At 39.9% G+C, this 23,920-nt stretch overlaps 1 protein-coding gene across 1 annotated transcript in view; it reads right to left on the bottom strand.

The window, feature by feature from the left end:
• PATJ (PATJ crumbs cell polarity complex component) overlaps nucleotides 1–23,920 on the bottom strand; it is a 147,010-nt gene that overhangs the window by 82,603 nt on the left and 40,487 nt on the right. The window contains exons 18-27 of the mRNA XM_068407131.1: nucleotides 17,260–17,466; nucleotides 16,227–16,346; nucleotides 12,858–13,229; nucleotides 11,618–11,738; nucleotides 10,526–10,682; nucleotides 9,179–9,250; nucleotides 8,141–8,318; nucleotides 7,398–7,508; nucleotides 5,847–5,924; nucleotides 2,673–2,790 (exon numbers count right to left, since the gene is read on the bottom strand). Of these exons, the coding sequence (XP_068263232.1) occupies nucleotides 2,673–2,790; nucleotides 5,847–5,924; nucleotides 7,398–7,508; nucleotides 8,141–8,318; nucleotides 9,179–9,250; nucleotides 10,526–10,682; nucleotides 11,618–11,738; nucleotides 12,858–13,229; nucleotides 16,227–16,346; nucleotides 17,260–17,466 (1,534 nt within the window). The remainder of the gene's footprint in view (nucleotides 1–2,672; nucleotides 2,791–5,846; nucleotides 5,925–7,397; nucleotides 7,509–8,140; nucleotides 8,319–9,178; nucleotides 9,251–10,525; nucleotides 10,683–11,617; nucleotides 11,739–12,857; nucleotides 13,230–16,226; nucleotides 16,347–17,259; nucleotides 17,467–23,920) is intronic.

Raw genomic sequence — 23,920 nt, 5'->3', positions numbered from 1 at the left:
TATGGTAGGGAGACTAACAATGCTTTGCTTTCATTTTCAGTATGGGGAATGATGAAGGACATGGAGAGAAAAGATGAAAGCATAGGTTTAAAGAACTGACAAGCAAGGAGAAGAAAATGTCAAGTGGAGCAAATAAAGTATTTCTGGAGTACAAAATAAATTGATGAGGAGGTTTGTGACACTGCAGTTGTATTAGTAAGAATGCTAAAAAATAAAACCCATCAGGAGCACAACCAGAGTACAGATTTAACAGCTGTCCCACCTCAAAATGCTCACTGAGGCCTTCCACGCTATTGGCACAGATTGAGAACCACAGGAAGTAAATGAAAAGAGAAGCTATGACGTGAATTTACCTGAGCTGACACCACTTCGTCCTTTTAAGATACCTGATCTTCTAAATAAGGAAGACAATAAATCTAGTTCGCCCATTCAGTGAAGCTCATAAAATTATTAGTTAAGTTTACAAGAACAGTAGAAATAGTAGGATAAGCGGGTAAGGAATAGATCAATGCGAAAATGCAAACGGACAGTGTTAAAAAGGCAAGTACTGGCCTGGACTGAGATTTCTGGGAAAGGTGCTCAAGAATCAGGACAGAAGTTATGAATATTAAGTAGTTCACAAAAACAATACTGAACTGGAATTTACAGAGAAAACTTTGTTTTTCAAGTGATCACAGAAAAGAGACTCTGTAAAAGCCCATTCCAGAGCTGCCAAGATGCTTAATATCATGAAGTACAGTTAGATCGTTTCTAACATGCTTTTTACTTCAAGAGTTGAGATACAAACTTGGTTTAAGCTTCCTTAGCCTGTTTTTTATTTTAAAGAAACAGAATGAGCTGGGGAAGAATAAAATGGAAAATGCATATCTTGGTTTTCCAAGATTCATGGGAAAGATGGCTACTGTAAAACAGTCAACTTCAGTCAGTAAAAAGGGTAGAGAGAAGGAGATTCATCTGAATAGATCTGCTTGCTGCTGCCAAATCTGGTAGGATTGATGTATTTAATATCAGAAGTAGCTTTACCTTTTCAGCTATTAGACTCAGCTGGCAATATCATTAGGGATGGCAGAACAGCTAAAAAATAACCAAGCCCATCAATAAGAAATTATTTCTGTGCAAAGTATTAACTTAGGCCTAGCAAGCACTCAGATTGAGGCATATCCTAATTAGATAACTCAGATGTCAGGCTACTTATATATCCTTTAACTAGGAATTATAACTTTAATAACAAGCTGAAATCAGTTTGCTACAACTGGAGGTTTACCGAGTTGGTTTAACAGCTCAAGATATATTCAGTCCCACATCCACAGAGTCTGCAGTCAAATGCTCCTCCTGACTACCACTCCCCGCAAAAATGCTGAAAAACCTTCTTGAGGTAACTATGTGGCATACTGCAAACAGCTGAGATGGCAAACTCAGTAAGGGGGAGTTCTGGAAAAATCTCAGTTGCTTCAAGAACTCTCAGCTTTCCCTTAAAGCCACAGAGGCAGAGCTGAACACCCTGCTTCTGTGCCCCCATTAGAACAATCTTCCAAAATCCTTCTTGTCTCCACCAAAGCAGCCCTAAAAGTGACAAACCAACCAAACTCATTAATTATCTCGGCTTCAATAGCATGCCATTGCCAAGGAAATCAGCAAGAGCAGCTGGAAGAGGTTTCCCACCAGCAGGCCCCAAATTAGGAGCTTCCACTCTGAATAGGAGCCATGATCGCTTCAAGGTCAAAGGCATCTCTCTGTTTTGGCTTGCCTGTAACTAGTGCAAACAAAAACCACTTCAAGACAAAAGATGATGAGATAAATTGCTGCAGAAAAAAAAACTAAACCAAACCCCAACAAAAATCCCACAGGTATGCTTGATTTGGTACAAGAAAGTATAAAGAGGAAAAAAATAAAAGGTAACTAATTTTAGAAAATTATTTAGAATTCCTAACTGCAATTTTAGTATTCTTCAATATTTTATTGGAAGATAAGCTATGTATAATAATACTCTGTTTATCCAAATTTGTAATTAACAAAGCAGTATGCTGGAATCCGAGTCACGCTGCCAGAGCTCTCAAGCTGCACTGCATCCTACTCTTTAGGTCCCTACTCTTCTACAGAGTGCATATCGTCATAATTTATTGCAAAACCCAGAACTGGGCAATTGCAGAACGTTTCCCATAAAAGATGCTACAAAAAAAGGGGATCCTTTTTTTCAGTAGATTATTGAAACAATAAATCAGCAGATTTTTCTTCTTAAAGGAAAATATTTTGTTCGAACAGTATTGTCTGAAATCAGCTGCAGGCTCTTCTGGACAAGCACTATGTACCAGTGGTTCTCACCCTACGCCTGCTCAACTACCACTGCAATTACAACAGTAAAGCACGTCATCTGCCTTTCACTGCTGACAGCACTGCCTAAGCAAATCCTCTAGACATTGCTTAGACATTTTTAGACTGAAAATAACCTGACCCTTTCTCTTCAGAAGAGCTGAGCTATCGGAGCCTGGCTGGGAAGAGAAGACTAAGTTACAAATCAGTAGCCCTTCATAAGGACAAGGTTGAGGATCAGATGCTACTGCCCCTCTGAGCACTGCTTCCCATAACACAAACAATAAATGGCAGATACGTTTATCACAAGCTGATTGCGTTCCATAAACGTAATCTGATGTAATGATTGTGGCACTACTCACTCTCCGTACAAGCATCCTCATCCTCCTCTCCATCCACGTCAGCTTCCTCTACATGCAGTCTTTCAAGGGCTCTATAAGGAGGTGGCAATTTCATTGGAGGTGGAGCCCCATATTTTCTCTAATGGATTCAAAGACAAATAGTTATGTTTTGTAACCTTCACGCACAAGGAAAAAAATCCTACTGTCTACATGTACATACACAGCACTTAATTACAATGCTAAATTCTGCAGCATAGGCTTTTCATGCAAGAAATCAGAACAAGAGGTGACACTGAACATCCAAAGAAAGAAAATACAATTGTGCATGCACATTTACTTGTTAACAAAATACTTGTGTATCATCATAAACATGAAAGTGTGAACATTAATCAAGGGTTAAAAATAAACATTAAATTATACCTCATTTTTCATCAGAGACTCAACAACAAAATTGTCTGGTACTGATAAAAGTCAAACTTTTATATACAAAAGAAGAACTCAATCTTAGTGCATCTATGAATATTTAAACATAACAGTTCATCTATATTTTGGCTTAAATTTAAAAAAGATTTTGAATTATAACTGACAATAAAATTCTATTACCTCACATAAATACAGGCAGCTCCTATAATGATGCATATAGCGGCGCATAGCAGGAATAAAGAATAGGCTCTGAATGGAATGAAAACAGGTGCTTGTTCGTCCGAGCAACTGTTTTTATAGCTCCAAGTAACTGGATCATGCCTTAGTTTGCTACGTGATTTCACTAAATTACGTTCAACTGTATCCCATGCAACCCCACTACTAATAGCAGGATGCACTTTAGAAATGGAACACCGAGTACGAGATGCCATTAGAGCAACCAGAATGTCCGTAATTAATTTCTTCTATAGCCGGGAAATACGACTCAACACCCAAATATCAAATGCAGAATAAAATTTTTCACTGTGTGCAATGAAAGCTGAACCTGCATATGGATTTCTAAAATCTTGAGGCTAAATTTGTGTTGAATAGTCTAAGTAGCAAACTGCGATGCAGGCTACATGGAAAATTTTGTGGGGTAAGATAGACATCTTCCCACCCATTTAAAAAACATTACAGGAAAGTGCTGCACTGAACACAGCATAACAATAATAAATGAAATTAATTCAATCTAATAGTAATAAGAGTGTATAACAAGCACCTGGAAACACGACAGCTGTTTCCCCATAGTAAACAACACACCAAATACACCTCCCACTCATTGCTTGACACCAACTAAGGTGGAACTGTGCAAAATCCAGAAGATCCAGGAAATGTGAGAGGACTCGTGTTCTACTTACTGAGCAGGTAAAGATGGAAAACCTGCAGCCCCACTTCCAGCTGCCCATGACAAATCAGTAGTATCACTATAATTTAGTAATAACTCAGTAGTCTAATTGTTGACCCTTTGGCTTTTTAAGACCTTAAACACTTGTTAGAAAGTCTGTGTGAAATTACAGGAGACACTTAAGCTTATCCAGCAGTTTGCTATGGCTCAGAAGGACAAGCATCTCTTGTCCCTCCTGACCCGCTGAAAAGCCAGATCAGTAAATTACGCCACAGTACCTTATTACACCATGTTTCTGTATTAACACAGCTCTTCCCAGCACAGAGGCAAAAGCACAATTTACACAGCCAACCTGCAAGTCGTTCTAAGTGGTTTTACATAAACAACTTCAAGTGATCATTTTTAAGCAAACAGATCAATAGAGAAGGATAAACACCAACAAATCAGAGAAAACCTTCAGTATTGAAAAGGTAATTCATCATGCAGGAACAGGCAGATTTTCCAGCTGTACGTAGCTGCTTTCAAACCACACTCTTGTGATGCTTTGAAGACTGGACTAGAAACATCATTGATTCCCCATAGGGACACAGCCTGGTAATCTACTAATAGCAACTCTTTCCAACTCCGAGATGCCCCTGCTGCAGCACAGTATGACTGCTTTGTGAATCAATGTTCAAAGCTAAAAGGGAGATACATATTTATGCACTGAAGCTCTTCTATATTCCACCCACCAGTTTACAGCACCAATAGATGAAAAAGGTTTGAAAAAGATTATGCTCCCTCTTTAACCTCCAAACGCTATAGAATGCAACACACTGGAGTCCTAGAGATTAAAGGCAGCACGTTGCAAGAGGATGAGCGCTCTTGAGATTAGAAATATAGATAACAAAACCAAGAAAAGGGGATTGTAACTGCTTCATTATGATATTATCCACTGGCATGAAAGCATGACTTCAACACCTTGATTTTTTTGAATAACTGAGCCTGATAGCTTCTGTATCTGACAGGATCTGAAAGGAGTCTTACAAAAACTTTTGGAGGCAAGAGGGCCTTCTCAGTTATCCACCACACACCAGACTACTGAGTAGGATCTAATGAAAAGTTCATTGTATTTGTAGTTGGCATGTTAAACTGCACCGGGCAAAAGTTATTGTCTGCACTAATTCTGTCTCTGCTCCTCCAGTTCTGACACCCTCAAAGTACCTGACTTACACTTATCAGTCAGCACAGTTCCCACAAGAAAATACCTAGGCCATCAGAGCGACCTGGCTGGGAATGAGAAATTAAATTTTTTCCCTTAGTGCAGTGATTAAAACAAATCCATTGGCTTAGACCAAACAGATTATTTTCTCTTTTCAATCTGCTGTGAAGTTGCTTGAAAGTTACTGTGCAGTAATTGCTTCACAATTAGCTGGCCAGCTACAGATCACTCGGTCATTTCCTTGTTTTACACAGCAATGGGAAACGTAGGAGACTTAGTGGATTTAATTATCCTATAACATGATTTTACTGAATTTCAGCCAGCCTCACATTAAGGATATCATCTGTGTACATGTTATTATTTCTCTGTTTCTACTGAACAAAAAGAGTCAATTTGCCTCCACCTGGAGCAAAGCAGGTACTTCCAGAAAGATGCCAGTGAAGAGCTGCAGTAAGTACAGGGTTTCAGCACCCAGGGGAGATCCACAGAACATTTGTCAGAAACCTGCCTTGTATCTGGCAGAAATTTGGCAAAAATTACTTGAATCAAGGATATTTCAACAAAACACTTCAAATTTCATTTCTGACTACGGGAAGTGGGGGGGGCTTATCACAGAGGTATAACACATGCTATTACACCGTTTGATTTAGTAAAACTTGGGTATAGCATTGAGTGGAATAAATACCTTTTCACTCTTGTTTTCTTTGTCTGCATCCTGATCTTTGCTGACTTTGATTCCCTTAGGCGATATGGCAGAAACCACCTGAAAAACAATGTATATATTACACACATGAGAAAGAGCATTATAGCTGCAAAACAAACATCCAAATGTTAGGTAATGACAACAACAAAGCTACCCAGTGCACTCTTCATTTTGCCCCATACAGAAGGGCATTGCAGTGCAGTCTTTAAATTACATTCTTTTACTGAAGATACAAACACTCTACTTTTTTTTAGTGCTCACTGTTTGACATCTAGCCTCATCTCTTCATTCAATTAAATATTAGCAAGAAATTCTTTGCTGTGAGGGTGGTGAGACACTGGCCCAGGTTGCCCAGAGAAGCTGTGGGTGCCCCCTCCCTGGCAGTGTTCAAGGCCAGGTTGGATGGGGCTTGGAGCAACCTGGTCTGGTGGAAGGTGTCCCTGCCCGTGGCAGGGGGTTGGAACTAGATGATCTTTAAGGTCCCTTCCAACCCAAACCAGACTGTGATTCTATGATTACTCTGAAGTCAACAATATGGATGTACATCCTTGATACAGAGCTCAGTATGGAATTCTGAAGTGTCAGTTCTTAATTATTCAGATAGAGACCAGTGTCCATGCACAGACACCTTATAAAAGGGAGCATGTTTAGCCTCCACCTAATATTTCTCCTTGCTGTTCTTTATTATTTGAAAACATAATATATTCCCACTCCTCTGGCAGCATCTTATTTTGGTGAGCGGGAGCTGGGACTGCACAGCACTGCTGAAAGTCTGTGAATGTCCAGTTTCCTACAGCCTACAGTTCAAAGCAAAGCAACTCAAATTTTGAGTTATAGGCGAAAGTCTTAATAGATTTTGAAAGACTCCCTGGAGCACTGGAAAAATAATGGACACAGTTGTGCCAGATTTATCTAGAGTTGTCAAAAAGGTCTCCTTAGGTCTACTAATCCACCAAAATTCTCAATTAAATTGTCAGATTATACCGAAAGTACATAGAAATCTTGGGGGCTTTGTGTGTACTTCAAGGCAGGCAGAATTGTATGTCTTTTCTTACTAAGGCATTAAAAGGTTTCTTGCCTTGGCCTTGCAGATGAGGAGGCATCTAAATCTCTTGAAATTTAACTTGCTCCCAAATAACTGCTTCAGGTCCCTTTGATGACATGTTTTACAGAGTTGCTAGTGTGAATCTGGCTAATTTTAAATACACTTTTGTTCATTTGGATACCAGAGTATATTTTTAGATTATGAAATATGAGCAAATTAAAATACACAGGGACACTCAATTACACAGGTGGGAGAACTGAACTAACACCCAGTCAACAGATTTACACCTATGTGATTTACATCAGAGAAACAAGATTTCAAATTAGGCCAGACAAGTAATCAATTACATGGTCCATAAGCAGAAACTCTGACAGAAAGGATGGACACAAAAATTGATGGAACTTGCTGAAAGAAATTTAGCCAAGTTTAAAATAAGATGAGTATTACACATTTATTAAGTTTTGGAATGAAAATAGAAATAAACTTACTTTTGGTACATTAGACAAACCCTGAACCACAAACACGACAGGATTTCCTGCATTCTTGATAGCTTCTACTGCTTCCTCATGTGTGGCGTTTTGTAGGTCTATCCCAGAAACCTAACAAACAATGTTTATTTTTATTAGGCAGCTTGGTTCTGGCACAGAGTCATTACGAGAGGTCACACACATTCACAGAAGATTTAGTATATCTGAGGAAGGTACCAAAAGCAGTCAAGAGAAATTATTTTTAAAGTATATTTCCACGATGGTTTAAGGAAAAGTATATTACATAGAATTCACCATTAACAGATGGCAGTATGCTTCCCAAAGCAATCCTTCTAGATAAAACCATAAGGAATAAGATTGTCAGAGAACGCTAGATACAATGGTACAACTCTTTCAGATTTTACCTGTTTGTGAACTAAACCTGATTTGAAACAATTTTTCAAACCTTCACACACAACCCTAAAGCACTACAAGAACAGCACTATCAGCTTGGGAACCCAGATTCAGTAGTATTCATTTGGAGAAAAATGAGTAAAAAAAATCAACACAGAGCCAGAGATAAAAGCTAGGAATGGCTTTCTCCCCCATGGCACCTGTCAGAATCAAGATTTCCCCCAAAATAGTAGTTAATCAGACTGTTAACTATTCCAAATTAACACACACAAAATAACAGACCAAATTTCAGTATGAAGAGTCCGTTCTTCTATATATTACAATGAAAAGGTAGGTTTGTCTGCATTTACCTCAAGTATTTTATCTCCAGTTTTTAAAGCCCTCGTTCTTCCTGCTGGGCTGTCTTCCAAAACTTGTTTGATAAAGATCCCTTTAAGTTCTTCTCCATTCTTCAGGCGCTTTATGACAGTTTGTCCACCAACAATACTGATTCCAAGAGACACGTGAGGGTCTCTAAAGATCTCAACACTGAAAAAATACATGCGGTAGTTTAACAGCTTGAACAGTTTTCTAAACTATAAATGCAAAGCCTTAAATAAATGTAAACTTTTAGTATTTCAAGAAGATTTAATAGAGTAAAGGGATAAAGCCAGAAGTCTAAGAATGCTCTCAACGGAGGTGGCTTTTTACCCTGAGTAGACCTCACCCAACAAAAAGAACAAAATTCTCCTGCCAACCCATGCCCACTGCACTTCCAGTAGGTTTTTATTTCAGAGAAACTCAGGGTAAAACAGGCAGGTCTTCAAGTAAGCACTCATCCTCTTTCAGTTTGAGCAAATTGTCCAGAAATGGCCACTGCAAGCAGTATGCTAGACAAATAATAAAGCATTTCATACAACTTTCTGAACACTGACTTCAGTGTATCAGATGCATATTAATCAGCTTAAGCAGAAATCTTCTGATCATAGTTTACTTAGGACCATAAAAACAATTCACCTAAAAATGTTAACAATACAACGAGGATGTGGCTAAAACTTGGCTTGGCAATTTGGAATTCTGCCATTGAGTTTATCGGAGAACCTGTGGAAAAGGAGACAGCAGCACTATGTGCAGTGTTCACACCTAATAGTTATTAAATGGGCAAGAACTTGTAGGTCATCCACAACGTAAACCCGCCAGGCTTTCCCAAGTCAGCTGTATAAATAGAAGGCATCATTCTGTTGAACATCTGTTAAAAATTCGCTGTATCTAAGAAAGCCCAAGGTAGACAAGTACCTTAAAGTTATTGGCAGACAAGGGGAAGAAAAAAAACCCACGAGAACTAATTGGGCTCCAGAAAAAAAGACATAAGGTAAACGGTAAGAAATAACGTAATCATATGAACATACGTTCGTGGTGGTCCCCAGTGGCTGAAGTTTGGAGTTTCTTCTCCTTCTCCTTCTTCTCTCTCAGGTAATTCACTAATTGGGGGCAGAGGGAGGGGAAGAATGCAAAATAAAAAAGGCATCACCCATGCCAGGTCACAATTCCTTGCATATTTTGTATCTGGCAGTGAGAGAGCAACGCCTTCTCACACTGTCCAGTTTAAACCAAATGTGCAGAGTCAACAGACTAGACAGGAATTTTTGTATTTAGTTTTAAACGTACTTAAGGAATGCTCCAGAAACAAACATGATGGGCAGACCAAATTTATAAGCTGCTCTGTGATGCACAAATCTGTGCTGTATTTACTTCCTCGAAATGACTATTCAAGCATTTAATATTTACTTTCTGATAAATAGGCTGTGATTCTTAGAGGGATATAAACATGATAAAACCAGTCTAGCTGACCAGAAAGCAGATCATGATGCAACTAGGAGAACAGATTCGGTGTATTCCATTAAACACCCCAGAACAGGGTGTTAATTAAACTTTTGTACTATATGACTCACCTATTCACAGAATAGGACCCCAAGTATGGAATTGCATGCCCCCACAGAAAGGTTGAAACAATACATCCTTGCACACTTTTTCTGTAGATCCTGAGAGCTGTAAATGCTACTCAAACTGCAAAAAGGAAGTAGGATGCTGGAGAAATAATCCCCTCCCCTTATTGTTGAGCTGCTTTCCCTCTGATGGAAGGTTACACATGAATTAGGGAAGTACTGAGGTTTTGAATCAACAGGTCCCGAAAGCAGATCCACTACTCACTCATCCAAAACTGGTGGGGGAAGTATGGGACACTGGACAGATGTAGCAAATACCTATGACCAGTGCCAGCTCAAGGCTTCTCAGCAGCACGGGCAAGATTAAAACTTCTTGCGCAGGCCTGAGAGCCACAGCTGAACTGCTCTTCCCTTTGGAAGGAAGGAAAGGGAAAACCAAGAGGACAGAGCTGTGCTAAGGAGCAAATGGGAGAGCTCCTTAAGCAGTAATGACCAATGCTGCTGGTAAAGGCTACGTCCCTCTCCTCCAACCCACAGCCATACTACCCTCACTGTGGAGTAAGTGAAGTAGGTGGCAAAGCCATTCGCACTTTTCTGTCCCAGTACTCAGGAAAGGAAATGTAGGAAGTAAAGATTCAATAAGGTTGTAAGGCAAAATTCAGCTCCTTGGGCAAAAGCCATAGAACTGGCCGTCTATGTACATCTTACTGTTTCACACAGCTTTTGATGATTAGTCAGCTAAGTAAAGCAAGAAGAAAATTAAGAGTATTGATTGAAAATAATCTGAAACCTGAATTTTTTCCTCCATACCTGCACAACGCTGTTCTAGGCTGAGTTAAGGTGGTAACTCTCCCAGATTCCTGTTTCTTGGAAAAAACATAATCCTCTCCTTTCAGTTCTTCCTTTTCAACAGCTTCCAGATCAACAGCAAGCCCATGTCCTTTAGAGTCAATCTGAAGCTTTGTACCTGAAGAAGAAAAGGTGTAGACGTAAACTTTTGCTTCCTCTGTCCCTGCACCTACCAATTATCATCCTTGTAAATAAACCCATTAGCTCACCATGCTCCAAATGCAGATGTGTGACGATCAAGAGGCTTAGATACAGAATATTTATTTCTGAAGGAAATTTAAACCACACTAAACAATTTTATAGCACCTTGCTTCTGATGTACCTGCAGTCAAGCTATAACAGGAAACGCCAAATCTTTGTGGAAACTTAAACTACCAGAGCTCCTTGCAAGAGCTGTCAGTCTGCCACTGCAGCTTACACACTGTCTGCTGTGCAAGATGCAGGTGACAAAGAAAGGAAACAACCAACCTTCTTTCTCCCAATCAGTGAGTGCTATCTCAGGCAGGCTGATAAATTTAGTTCCCTGATGATCTAGCCTATTCTAACCATCTACCTCTGGGCATCCAACAAGGAGAAGCTTTGCTTCTGAGCACAGATTACAAAGCCAAGATATAGGGCAATTATCTACCATAGAGTTTACTTGCAAATTTTGATTCTGGTAAATTTACCTCCACAGCCTGTCTCAGTTTTTTTTTTTTTTTTAAAGTGCAAAAATCTACAAAATCAGCAATCAAAAGTGACTGAGACAAACTCCTGACAGAAATTAAAGACATGTTCTATTGCACTTATGCATGGAGTCCTACTGTGGACAAAGCTACACAGAGGATAGTGATTCTCCACAGGCAGGACAAAGCTGCAGCCACTACCAATATCACTTGTGACAACTGGAGGTAACAATTTGGAGGAGGATGCAAGATCATGAAGCTGAAACCTATTTACAGCCAGATTGCCTTGAGCCTGCAGAAGCCTTTATTTGAAAGAATTTGTGTTCTGGTATCAAATTTAAATTCGTAAACATGAAATTATAAGATAAATAAAAAACTTCTTACAAACCTAAATCCATCTTGTTTCTTGCTCCTGACTGGGTAGTTTCGGTATCAAATATGTCTTTTTGGTAGCCACTGTGAGCTGTGGTTCCCAAAGACAGGGAACTTATACTAGCATTTTCTTCACACTTCACAGAGGAGAAAAAAAGTAATTAAAGATAGAAAGTAATAGTATCAATTTATACAGGAGTATTTGACATGAAAATTGATTTTTACAGCAAACATTCACATTTTCTCAAACAACATTCATATTCATTCACATAACTGAGAAGTACTAACTGCTCATTTACGTACTATATTAAGAAGAGGCATGAAAAATGTTATGTGCGATTGCAATATAAAGCAACTGTATCTTTCTACCTGCCTGTAATCCGGACAAGAAGTTCTTTACTCTCGCTGATTTGTTGTTTTTAAGTGACAAATTTATATATTTAATATTGTGTACTCTGCTATACAACTGTCACTAGAAGCTGTTTATGTACATAGTGCCTAAGGGGACAAGCCAAACAAAACCGAAATTCTCTGTGGCTGTGATATTAAATCCTTTTCCACTTTAGTTTTTTCTTATAAAAGCATACATCTCAGAAGCTGGTGCATGGAGGGCTGATATTACCACTTTTTTTGTTTGGCAAGTGATGAACAAAGACTCAGAAGGGAAAAAAAATTCTCGGAATACTTGAGGAGGACGTATAAATAAGAGGTTTGCAATTTACCTGAAGCTCTGTCTCCTCCTACTCCTTCACCCACCAGTATGCTTGTTACAATTGCTTCCACCATATCATTTTTCACTCAACTGCATTATCAGGCTCAATGAGCTGATTTGGATTAAAAATAATGAGGCAAAGAGGGAGCTCTTTCACTAGTGTTGCTGCTGAAGCCCATGGACTATTAAAACCAAAAACTGACATTCTGCTACTACTGACACACACCATATTAGTACAGCTTGCAAAAAAGAACTGATCCCACAAGTCAGAGATGGGAAAGAAGACACAAGTACAGGCTGCCTGTAAATACACCAAGCACAGCACGTATCTCATTCAAGCAGTTAAATATACAGACACTAAGTAACCAAAAGAAGCGTCCAAAATGTACAAAAGGATAGGCTGGTGTTCCTTAGAGGTACTCAGATCTCATCTGGTAATCAAAACACTAGGAAGAGTCCTTACAGAGTTTAGGTCTGGAATTTGCCTTGAGATATGGGTCCCATGGTCAGGGTACAGCACTGAGACCAACACAGCATTCCTTACCATTCCATCTTTATTGAATGGATATTCCAGGGACTGTTTTGGACTTAAGATAACACTGGATCTTAAGTCTTGCATTTCACTAGTCTCAAGTTGCTTTGCCCATCGTTCTGTATTGATGTTCCTCTCTGAAGTTGCTTGCTGTCCACATGATGCATTATATTTCAGGAAGCCTGCATCTTCTTCATACTCATCATCCACCAACATTTCCCGTTCTTCATCCATGACTTCTGTTCTGGGTTTCAGAAATTCATGCATCTCCCAGGACTCCTTCTCATAGTCACTGTCATTTTGAGAAAGCTGAAATGACCTTCCCAAGTCCAAAATTGGTTCATCAACAAGTTCTTCTTTAAAAGGTGTTTCATCTCTGAAACCCTGCATAAAACATCACAGGAATATAGATTTTACATTAAGTTTCTTGCTAACTCTTTTAAAACTATGTTTTATGTTAGGCCCCTGTTAAAGGTACATCCTGATTTTTCAATTGAAAATCTTCTACCTTTTGCATTTTCTATAAGAAAAGTAGATATTGCCTTTTTTTTTTTTAAATATACAGAAGTTTAAGTTGCACATTTTAGATATTGCTGCAGCCATTCAGAATAACCAATCTGGACTGAAGTTAGGGAATGGGAATTATTAAATAGCACTAAAACCACCTACAGGAAAAAGTATATATAAATCCAGCTAAAGTATTTCTGTGCTCCAGACTTATTTGCTATTGCTTTATGAATACATGTACACTTCTTACCACACCATCAGTTAAATAAAAAACAGCCTGAGAGTTTGCTTATGCACCAGTATCAGCAATAAAAAAAAACAAAACAAAACACAACACCAAAAAAAACCCAAACCAAAACAAAAGCCACACTCATTTGTCCCTGCCTTAGGTATACCATACAATATTTTAATCTGAGGGAGAGGGGAAATGGATGACCCACATCCTCAAAAAAAAGACAAAAGACATAACTGACTGCTCATTATCTAATACCCTTACTGTTTTAAAGAGAAGGGTGCTCAACTTTCTACTGAATTCAAACCACAGAGCAACAAACCAAAAAAAAAAAAAAAAAAATCAAACAATAAACCCAAGAGAAAACGTATCAAAACCCACTCTGAAAGACCTCGCTCAGCAGTTCTTTTTCTGGGATTTGTCACGTGCCTGCCCAATTTCCAACGCTTTGTGTTTCTCCCAAACACAATGGGGTGCAAGTCATTGGCTCAGAGCGAGTCTACACCTACACAGGTGTCCGAACTTTTATGCCTTGAACCACTACCAGAAAGCTTTCAATCAATCAATCAATCTTGCCACACACAGAAAGCTTTTCCTCTGCTCTTCAGGCCATCAAGTCCGTAGGCCCAAACCCGATCCTCAAGGCACCAAAACTCCAAACACCAAAACCAATCTACAGATTCAGGGGTTCTCATTCAAAATGTTTGTTTGTTTTTTGTTTTTCTTTCTGCTTCCTGCCCCTTCCCAGACTCCCCAAGGTATTTCTGACTATTTCTGACCTTTAGTGTCAGAATCCTGTTTTGTTAGGTTTGTACAAATGCGAAAAAAAAAAAAACCCAGACACTGCCAAAATGTTTGCATAGTTCAAATCAGAGACAGGAGAGAAAACAAGAGACGGACAAGGGCATAAGGAAACAATGCAATAACACTAGCTGGCATGAAAGCAGAACATTAGCAATCTAGAAATTAGCACATTTTTCATAAGCATTAAATGTTCCTTTAATCTATTTGACCTGTGTACCTCAATCTCAAAAAATACCCTGTCTGAAGAGATTCTAATTCTCTTCACCTTTACTTCATTTCACTTCCCTCCACTTCTGCAGCATCATTCTCCACACACTTCTGTCAGAGGCACCAACTTCATCGCTGTGTAAAACAGTTGACTTCGCTCAGAACCACACAGCAATTTGTATTACCATCTCCTGACATAGCAGTGAGGTACGTGTAATCCCAGCCTGCTGCACTGCAGTAGCAGACGCTATCAATGGAATAGGAATACTGCAAACATGACAGTAAAGTCTACTGTTGTAGGATATAACATCTTTGAGGGGTTTTTTTTGTTTGGTTTTTTGTTTTTTTTTTTTTTTTTAAAGTCAACTTTGTCAGCACTATGCTGGTGCATAAGAGTGGAAGCCATCATGACACACCACTCTTGGCTCTTATACGAGCAGGTGAGACAATAAGTGGATGGAAATTTTATACTACTGCTCTAAGCTACTATCAACGCTGTCACACGTAAGGGAGAACAAAATACAAGCAATACCCCTGCATGTATTTTGTACAAATTGATCGTTCCAGTTTCTATATTCAGCAGGACTAAGATAAAATACTTCATTTAAACATACTTAATAACATTAGTTTTGTTTAGGAAGCAGAGAAACAATGTGAGCTGGCAGAGGACTAACTGCTCTGCCAGGAACCCTTCCTATGCACCCAGAAAACAACAAACTCCACTTTACATCATGAAAACGAGTAAATATGTCCAAGCTAATTTCTACATAGCATACGTACATCTACCCTATAATATTGCTCCTTTTGGTGGTTCTAATACACCATTTCAGCATTAAAGATATGTTTGTGTCCAGAGACAGGTAGGCATGTTTAGCAACAAGAAAATTTAGAATTTATTTTTATTACTGTGTAGCAGTTCTGGATGATCCTTTATGTATTGTCTTTTCTGCTCTAAAAAGAATGTATTTACCAATGTGAATTAATAAAAATTTTGCAAAGCACTTGTTATATACACATCTCTCACCCTAGACAGGTCAGTATTGCAATATTATTGCCTATTACCCCGGTATCTGAGTTTCTCACTACCTTTAGTGCCTCATCCTCCCACAATAAACAGAATTATTTCTCAGAAAACAAGAAAGAAGAGAATTGAGGAAGAGAGTAAAGAAATCACTCACAATGACACAGGAAGTCTACGAAGAAGGACAGATTTCAAGCTTGCCTTCACAATAGACTACTTTTTTGTTTAGCTTCATTATTATAAAAACTGTTCTGCTTCCATAACTTACTTTCTTTGTAAAGCTGAACTACTGTACTTATGACCACTAATAACGTAGCTTTCCTATTTCATATCAGAGGTAACCCAAGGTGTTTTAATAACATAGTAATTTGATAAGGCAGTCTGGGAACTGCATTGTTAGTGCTATGCATATGCTTAGTGTTCACGACACAATTAGTATCGTGACAATTAGTATTGTAACAATTAGTGCAGTTAGCTGTTAGAGTCTTTTTCAGAGGGAATCCAGCCTGAAGTCTATCCGATACTTAAGTCTCATCTGAAGGAAATACTATTTTTTTTACTTTAAAACATTCACATAAACTTAAGCTGAACCAAAACAGTAACCAAATACCTGTGGTGCTTCAAGTATTATTGAGAAATTAATGTTATCTATTGGTTCTGGAGACCCAGGGCTGGTTTTAATGTTGCTGGAATCCACACTGTGCATGTTCTCCTCCTCCTTGCTTTCTCCCTAAGAAAGGCAATCAAAATGATGAGTCAGGAAAACAAACAAACAAAAAAACCCCACATTTTTCAATAAACTAAAAGGAAGAGGGAGAACTAGCCATTAGAAAAGAGATGGGGAAAAGTTACAGAATTATAAAAAAAGTCATAAATGGAGGGGACAAAGACAACAGCTTTTATTCTTTTAATATGTTAGTATAGATATAGTAAAAACAGAGAGATGTGTAGGAAAGACAGACAAATACAAGGATATAAACAATGAAATAGTACTTTTTAGAAAAGGAAAGAATATATTCAACAGCCTTCCTACATTCCTATTTCACCACTCCTCTACCAGTTTGAATTACAAACACTTTCTGTTAGATGGTGCTTTACTTTAATTAATTTTGCCTGGGTGCCCTCGATGAACAACACTGCAGTGTTCTCAAGTAAACTACTGTCTGTTCCAGAGCCCCGATTCTAGAAAAAGGAAATTCTACTTGAATTTACAGTCTTGACTTCAAACAGATTAAGTTTCTTTGACGTAGTGGAGCTCAAGCAAGCACTTAGCAGTATCTTAGAGTGAAAAGGACTTCAGCACATATTAACTGATTTGCTGAATTGCTCAAACCATGTTACACCTATGCATAGGGCCAGTGTGCATACGTTTGCCCAGACACATCTTCTGATCCCATGTGGATATTCTTTCAGGAGGAACTTGAGAACGCTGCTTTTCCAGCCAGACCTTTTGGACGTTGAGCTGCCCATTCACCTGCTATCCAGAATTTCTGGACACATCGCTGTGTATGCACGGCAACTTAGTTGCTTTCCACTTGCACACATACTTCTACCCTGAATTTCCCCTCAACCCCAAATACAACAACCCAGTCTACACATGTCATAGAATCAAATAGAAAAAAGTTAAAATCAGTCCTTACCACCAAAGGCTTGCAGATTCCAAGAGAAACTGTACCTGGGGGCACAGATTTCAACACCTCCACTGCCTCTGCCAAAGTGGCACTGTCCAAATATTTCTCATTGACGAACACTAAGCGGTCCCCTGGTAAAAGCTCACCCCCACGTTCGGCTACTCCACCTGCCACCAAAGAGCTGATCACAATGGCTGTTCTTGTTGGATCCAAGGGGTCCTGAAAAAAAAAAAAAAAAAAATTAAAAAAAAGGTCAAAGCCCCCATAAAGATGATGTTTATTTTGAGTATGTAAAGAGCACTTGAGCACGTTCATCAACTAATGCTACAGAACCGAAGCTTGCTAAGACATTCAAAAGGACCGTCTGCTAATACTGCCAAGGCTTACAGTTCGCAAAAAGAAAGGTTTGCAGTAGGAAGATATTCTGTCACTTGCCTAATCCATTAAGAAATTTTAAGATCTGAAAGCTGACTGATACCCTGCCTGCCCTCTTCTCGCACACACAGAAGCGGCCAGGCCAACCTGCAGACAGAAAAACAACACTGGCACTTTTCCACAAGCCTCCATCCGGCCTGTTATGTGCTAATGTTACATAAAATAACCATTTGAGAGTTTCAGAGCAGCAAAACTGATGTTAAAAGAAATCATTGCAAGATTAGAAATTTAATTAAAAATATTATTAAATTAAAATTAAAATTCAAACCCAAAACATTCAAGAAATAGCAGTAAACATTTGCTATAGTACTGCAGTGTTCCTGCTTTGTCAAATCTGCATGACAACCTATAAAAGACAATCTTCTCTACCCACGAAGCTTCCTTAACATATAGGGGACAGCAACAGAAGAGTAACTAAGATTATTGCTGAAGACAAGGAACACTGTGGTAGTGAATACAGAGGAAGGTGAAGTAGAAAATATCATACAGATTGGAGAGACTGTAAACTGCTGGAAGTTATTCATTGCACTTATTTTTTTTTTCCAGTATTAGCCTTTGCGTTGTGTCATGTACCATTTCTATAATGCATTCAGCCATTTAAAAATTCATCCTCAATCCAATGAAATGATCATAAGTTTATTATATAGTGGCAGAAAGATACACAAAACAAATTTATGGTTTTTTTTTTTTAGTGTCCTTGTTTGTTTTGGGGTTTTTTAAGATGAGAATTAGCCTTTCTCCCCCTTGCTAAGGGCTCATAAAGTCCAGAAATGCTCCTTGTACACACTGGGTCTTCAAATGCATAATCACGTACTATTTTTCCCTCAGGACCTGCATCTTATTCAGGGCACGGGAGGGATTAAAAAAAAAAAAAGGGCAAAATTCAAATCACAAAGACCACCATGAAGTCAGCACCTCAGTGTTAATTTGAAAACAGGAATGCTTTTTTAACTCTTTATTTTTATATAACTATACACTGCTTTCCGAGGGAACATGTTTTATTGAGGTATGTGCAAACATATGAGGCAATGAATGCAGTATCTGTAAATGGCTGAAATTAGAGAACTGAAATTAGAGCTCAGCAGGAAGAGCCATGCTGAAGCCGAATTCAAATAAATACATATTACCTACAATTCTCTCCTGTTCCACTGCTTAATCCTGCCATTTTATAATCTTCCCAAACCCTGGGTATCCGCATCGTACAGAAGAGGCTTCCTTGCGAGGATCACGTCTTGGTAATGAAGCCCAGCAGCCTCCCTCCGCTGCACGGTGGTGCTCTGCCTACTGAACCCGTGCCAAGGCGCTCGGGCTGTCCGGCTGTTCGTGCTCAAACCTGCCTCGCACAATGCCAAGGGAAAGGCTTTCCTTTGTCTCAAACAGCCAGCTACCCCCGTTCTGCATACGCTTCGGACACGTTTTAGAAACAAAACAAACCCAAACGCAGAGAAGTCCAGAAGAAGAATCCAAAGGATTCCAAGATGTAAAAGAAAAAATAGGTTTTGCTTTAAGAGTGTTGAATTTTGCAAATGCAAAGTTACCGCTGCCCTTTGTGTGGAGAGTCGGCTTTGCCTGCCCTTGCCGACAAACCCATGTGCGTAACCACCCCGATGACAGCTGACCACAGAACAAACAGGCTTCTGAGATGGTTTTCATTTTTGGGTTTGCTCCAACGCAAAATAAAAATAACCTTTTGGACTTCTTTGCAAAACCAGGACCGTGTTGAGACAGCCGTTTTCGGGCAAGTAAGGCACAGCTCGTGTTAGGAAGGCTCTGCTAATAGAACTAAACCAGCACGTTTCCCTATCGTGGGCTCATCTTGCCACGGCAAGCAAGGTTTATGCTGGTTCCCTAAATGGGTGAACGCTCTCTCAGCAAAACTACACCTTTGCTGACACAACAGCTTCGATACTATGACTTTTGCTGGCTTAGCTATATTGATAAAAAAAAAATGAACAGAACAAAACCAGCACTCGTCCTTACTTATGCAGATACACTAACAAAAATTTGCAAGTGAATGACTGGCCCAGTAATTACAGTGCTGGCTGAGAATGTGGGAGAACCAGGTTCAAATCCCTGCTCTCTCTGATCCAAAACTGCTCTTTTTTGGGTTGGAGATCAGAACCACTTAATTCAGACATGGGAATCTCACCATTAGCTTCTTCTATGCAGATATTCAAGGTCAGTGGCCTACCTACCACGTTTCCGATAAGAAACAGTCCTGTTTCATCTTAAGTTTTCACTGAAATAAAAAGATTTTAGCATCAATAAATCACCGTGTTTTGGTAAGAGATAATTTAGCTGAAAAAGTGTTCCAGCCAGCTCTAACCCTCAGGCTAAAAATGAAATACATGCAGTTCCTGTGCAGCACAAGGTCTGAGAACAGCACAGTTACCATCGCTAGTCTACAACATGCACAAGCATAAGCCACGTACTGGAATTGCCTCACCATGAGCAGCAGCAGAAGAAATCTTAAAAAAGGGGCCCATATTAAAACCCGTTGATCAGGCAAATACAAAACAGGGGTTATAATTCCACTGCTGTTTTCAAGCAGAGGGAGCTATTGTACAGGAAGAGAAGAGCAATATAAACTACACAGTGCCAGGGCTGAGCCAGTAACGCGAGCAGAGCTCTAAAACCCTGTTTGCTACCCGTAGCTGTGGATCGCAGCACGATTGCCGTGAGGAATGCAACAAAAGCCACACGTGAAGGCACAGTACCAAATTTCAAGGTGCAATCATTAACACATATTCTCCATAATTCAACACGAAGGTGACTGCAACGGTGGATCGCACTGTACTTTTCTTACCAAAACAAAAGGAACAATGTTTTTTGTAAACCTTGCCTTAGGATTTACACTCAAACCCAAACGCACCCTGAAGAACATCAGCTGCTAAAAGAAGGCAGCAAACACCGAATTCACAGTCACATCTTATAAACGGCGAGTGCAACTGGGCTGCGTGGGTTGTTGTCTCGTTTTTTAAGGACAGCAGTGCTAGCAGCAGGCAGAAAACCAGATTCTTACTTTCTACACTAACTACACAAAGCAAGTTCACTCCTACAGGGCCCTGATGGACTTCGGGGCCACCTCCATGTTAACAGCCCAGGTAAAGCCATTCAAGGTTAAAAACCAGCACTAACTGCAACTGCACACCTACCCTAAGGCTCTTGTTTCATTTTACTCAGCTCCCATTAAGCCAGATAATAGTGATTTTTAGTCACTGGCAGTCAGGGCTGGATTTCAGTCTGCTTTAAAGTGAAAGGCCCATTTACTTGCATGGAGTTTACAGGCTGGGATGAAACCCTCTCCCCCAACCCAGAGCTTGGACAATGGTACTCGGCTGCAATACTGAAATGACCCCACTTCAAAAGTCCAAGAAATTATTACATGACTTCTCATTACAGCAGAGGGAGTGTGCACAGGACAGCCCCATGCAATTTCATCATCATAAAACGGGCATGAATGGGGCTTGGTACATTTAAAGAGGAACTTTTAACTTCAGTTTACTGAAGGATTCCTTTATGCAAGTGAATGATTTATGAACAATGAGGAAAGGAATCAGACTGCAAAGTAAAGCTATCGGGAGACAAAACCTCTTAACTCACAAGCACTGACACAAATTCCTTTTTTTTTTAAAAAAAAAAAAATATTACATGTAAAAAAAATTGCCACTTGTATAAACGATGAAAGTTGACCACTGCCATGCACCAGCAGCAGCCCAGGATGCTGGCCTCCAGGTAACCCTTTGAGGAACTAGTATGTTGTAGCTGTTGTCTTTTCCTTTGTGCTCGAGCCAGCCATAGAGTATATGAACTTGTTTAAAATAGTCACAATTTATTCATACTTAGCACACCATATATTTAACTACATTGAACCATAGGTTTTCCCTTCCCCTCTACTGCTCCTCATCAAAATCCACAAGTGTTTCCTGCAGTCCAGGTGTCAAATATTTCTTCTTATTTTCAGAGCCTCATTTGTTCTGGATTCATTTAGCAGTGCAAAGAGTCAAGCAGGGGCCACTGCAGTTGCTGCCTCTGGGATCCCTGGGTTCGGAGCAGTATGAAGTCTCTTAAAAACTTGAGCTCTGCTAAAATGTTAAAGAGTCCCTGGAGCACCAAGTTAACAGAGTCCTATGTGCAATGCTGCTGGAGAGCTTAACTTTATCGTGGCTTCAAGTGAGGGATTCGAGCTTGCCATGGGCACCAAAGATTCACACTCAGTAAGTTATCAGAGGTCCTTAGGAAGCAAATCTGGAAATATAACCAATACAGCTTACCTCTCTCCGTCACACTGAAAAATTAAAATGATAACACCCGACTGACTCTTTCCCCGTCCTTACCAAGACGTGAGGTTTCTGCAGCGGCCAAGAGAGGGCCCTCCAGGCCAGCCCAGCTCCCCTGCATGCTCTGACAAGCCCATGCCCATCTGCCCGGCCCCCAGCACCAGCAGAGCCCTGGCTCAGCGCAGGGGATCAGGAGCAGGCTCTCCTGGGCAGGAGGCTGGAGCTGTAACTCCATTGGATGTAAGCAGCTACCACGTTTTCTTGGGTTTTGTTTGTGTTTTCCTTTTTTTAAAGGCTCATATGAAAATGTAAGACAAAGCTGCGGGTGACTGACATTTACTGTGCAAAGTCACTCTCACTTAGTTACAGGCTATATTAGTTTTGGCATCACTTAAGATCTAAATTCAGCTAGCCTGACTTCCGAGAATATTTTAGCTTTCTTCAGGCAACAAACTGCCTGCTGCCACAAAAACACTCCTCTGAAAACACACATCAAAAATAGCATGGCAAAGGATCCCAAAAGAAACAGTTTGAAACTTTTTTTCCTGTACCGATTTTGATTTATCTGAACAATTTTACAAGTGCCAATTTGTATACTGCAGGTTTTTGCGAGAGAGCCAAAACAAACACATGTTAGAGCTCAGAGGTCAGAGCAACCCAGCTTCATTACATTTTGCATGGGACCACTTCCAGGTGTAACATACATATCCATATTTAAAACTCTTCAGTCTGCAAGTGAACGAGATACCAGACTGGAAGAACTCTAAAACACAAGACTGTAGCATACTGCACAAGGAACATACACTCGTCAACAATGAAAAGGACCAAATGCATTTTATGTTTGCCTTACTATTACGTAGAACAAAGGCAGAACTGCGCATAAAGTAATTTACCTGTGCGCTCGGTGTTGTTAAATTACACAAACTACTCAGCCATGCTCTCGTTTTGTGAAGTGCCACTTGTTCCCATTGCAGAGCCACCCTCCACATACGCACCAACACTGCCAACGGGATGCAAGAGTCAAGAACGATAAACACCCTGCAGCCTTTTCAAAGGCACTAAGTACCTCCTGACAGAGGGAGAAGAGAGGAAGAGCCAGCTGCGAGTGAGGTCCAATTCCCTCCTTAGGGTGGCCTCAATTTAGGATTGAGACTCAAGGTCCAAACCTTCTGTTCATTCCCTCCAACATATTTGCAGGAGTTGGCCGTAGGAACTGCCAAAGGTACTCTAAAGCCTGAAAAAACATCCCTGAGAAAGTGCTCAACCAGTTTTTGTGAGATCCACTGCATGGGCAATCAGACTGAAATTCAAAGCGTTTAAGACTTGTTTCTGCCTCTTCCACTTGTATTAGATTGCAGTCAGCAGGAGTACTTGGGAAGAAGCCTACACAACACACAGCCTCTGGCTGTACCAAAGAAATAAACTACAGGCTGATATACTGAAGCAATACAAACTTAAATACAGAATGGTATTCAAGGAGGAACGCTGAACTTTTCTGTGATGTAAGGCAAAGCACTGGAAATAAAACATAAGTATTTATTGATCTGCAGTGAGGGAATAAAGCAATGAATTTCAGAAGCTCTAGTGTGCAGCCAGCATTAATCAAAACTTCTGTTGTGGGAAATGTCAGCAAAGAAACAGGAATTCACAGAGAAAGGAAAAAACCCATAAACAAACCCTACAGAGCCACACCCAAAGGAGGAGAGAGAAGAGCAGAACAAGAGTAGGTGGCACAATGGGTTTCCCACAGCGGGCTTTCATCAGCCGCGATCTGAAATCGTATCAGTCTTCTACAGCAAGAACCAACACGGTGGCCAGCAATTACTCAAACCCACGTAGGTCTGGCAGAGCTGGCAAGCACCACGCAGCCAGTGTTCCTCTGCTGCGGAAGAGGGATACGCAGCAGATAGTGGGGACACAAGTGCCTCCAGGGAATGATCAAACGAAAAAGATCTTAC

Source organism: Nyctibius grandis, chromosome 8 (genome assembly GCF_013368605.1).
Source record: "Nyctibius grandis isolate bNycGra1 chromosome 8, bNycGra1.pri, whole genome shotgun sequence".
Lineage (NCBI taxonomy): Eukaryota > Metazoa > Chordata > Aves > Nyctibiiformes > Nyctibiidae > Nyctibius > Nyctibius grandis.
This window is presented reverse-complemented; position numbering and strand designations above follow the sequence as displayed.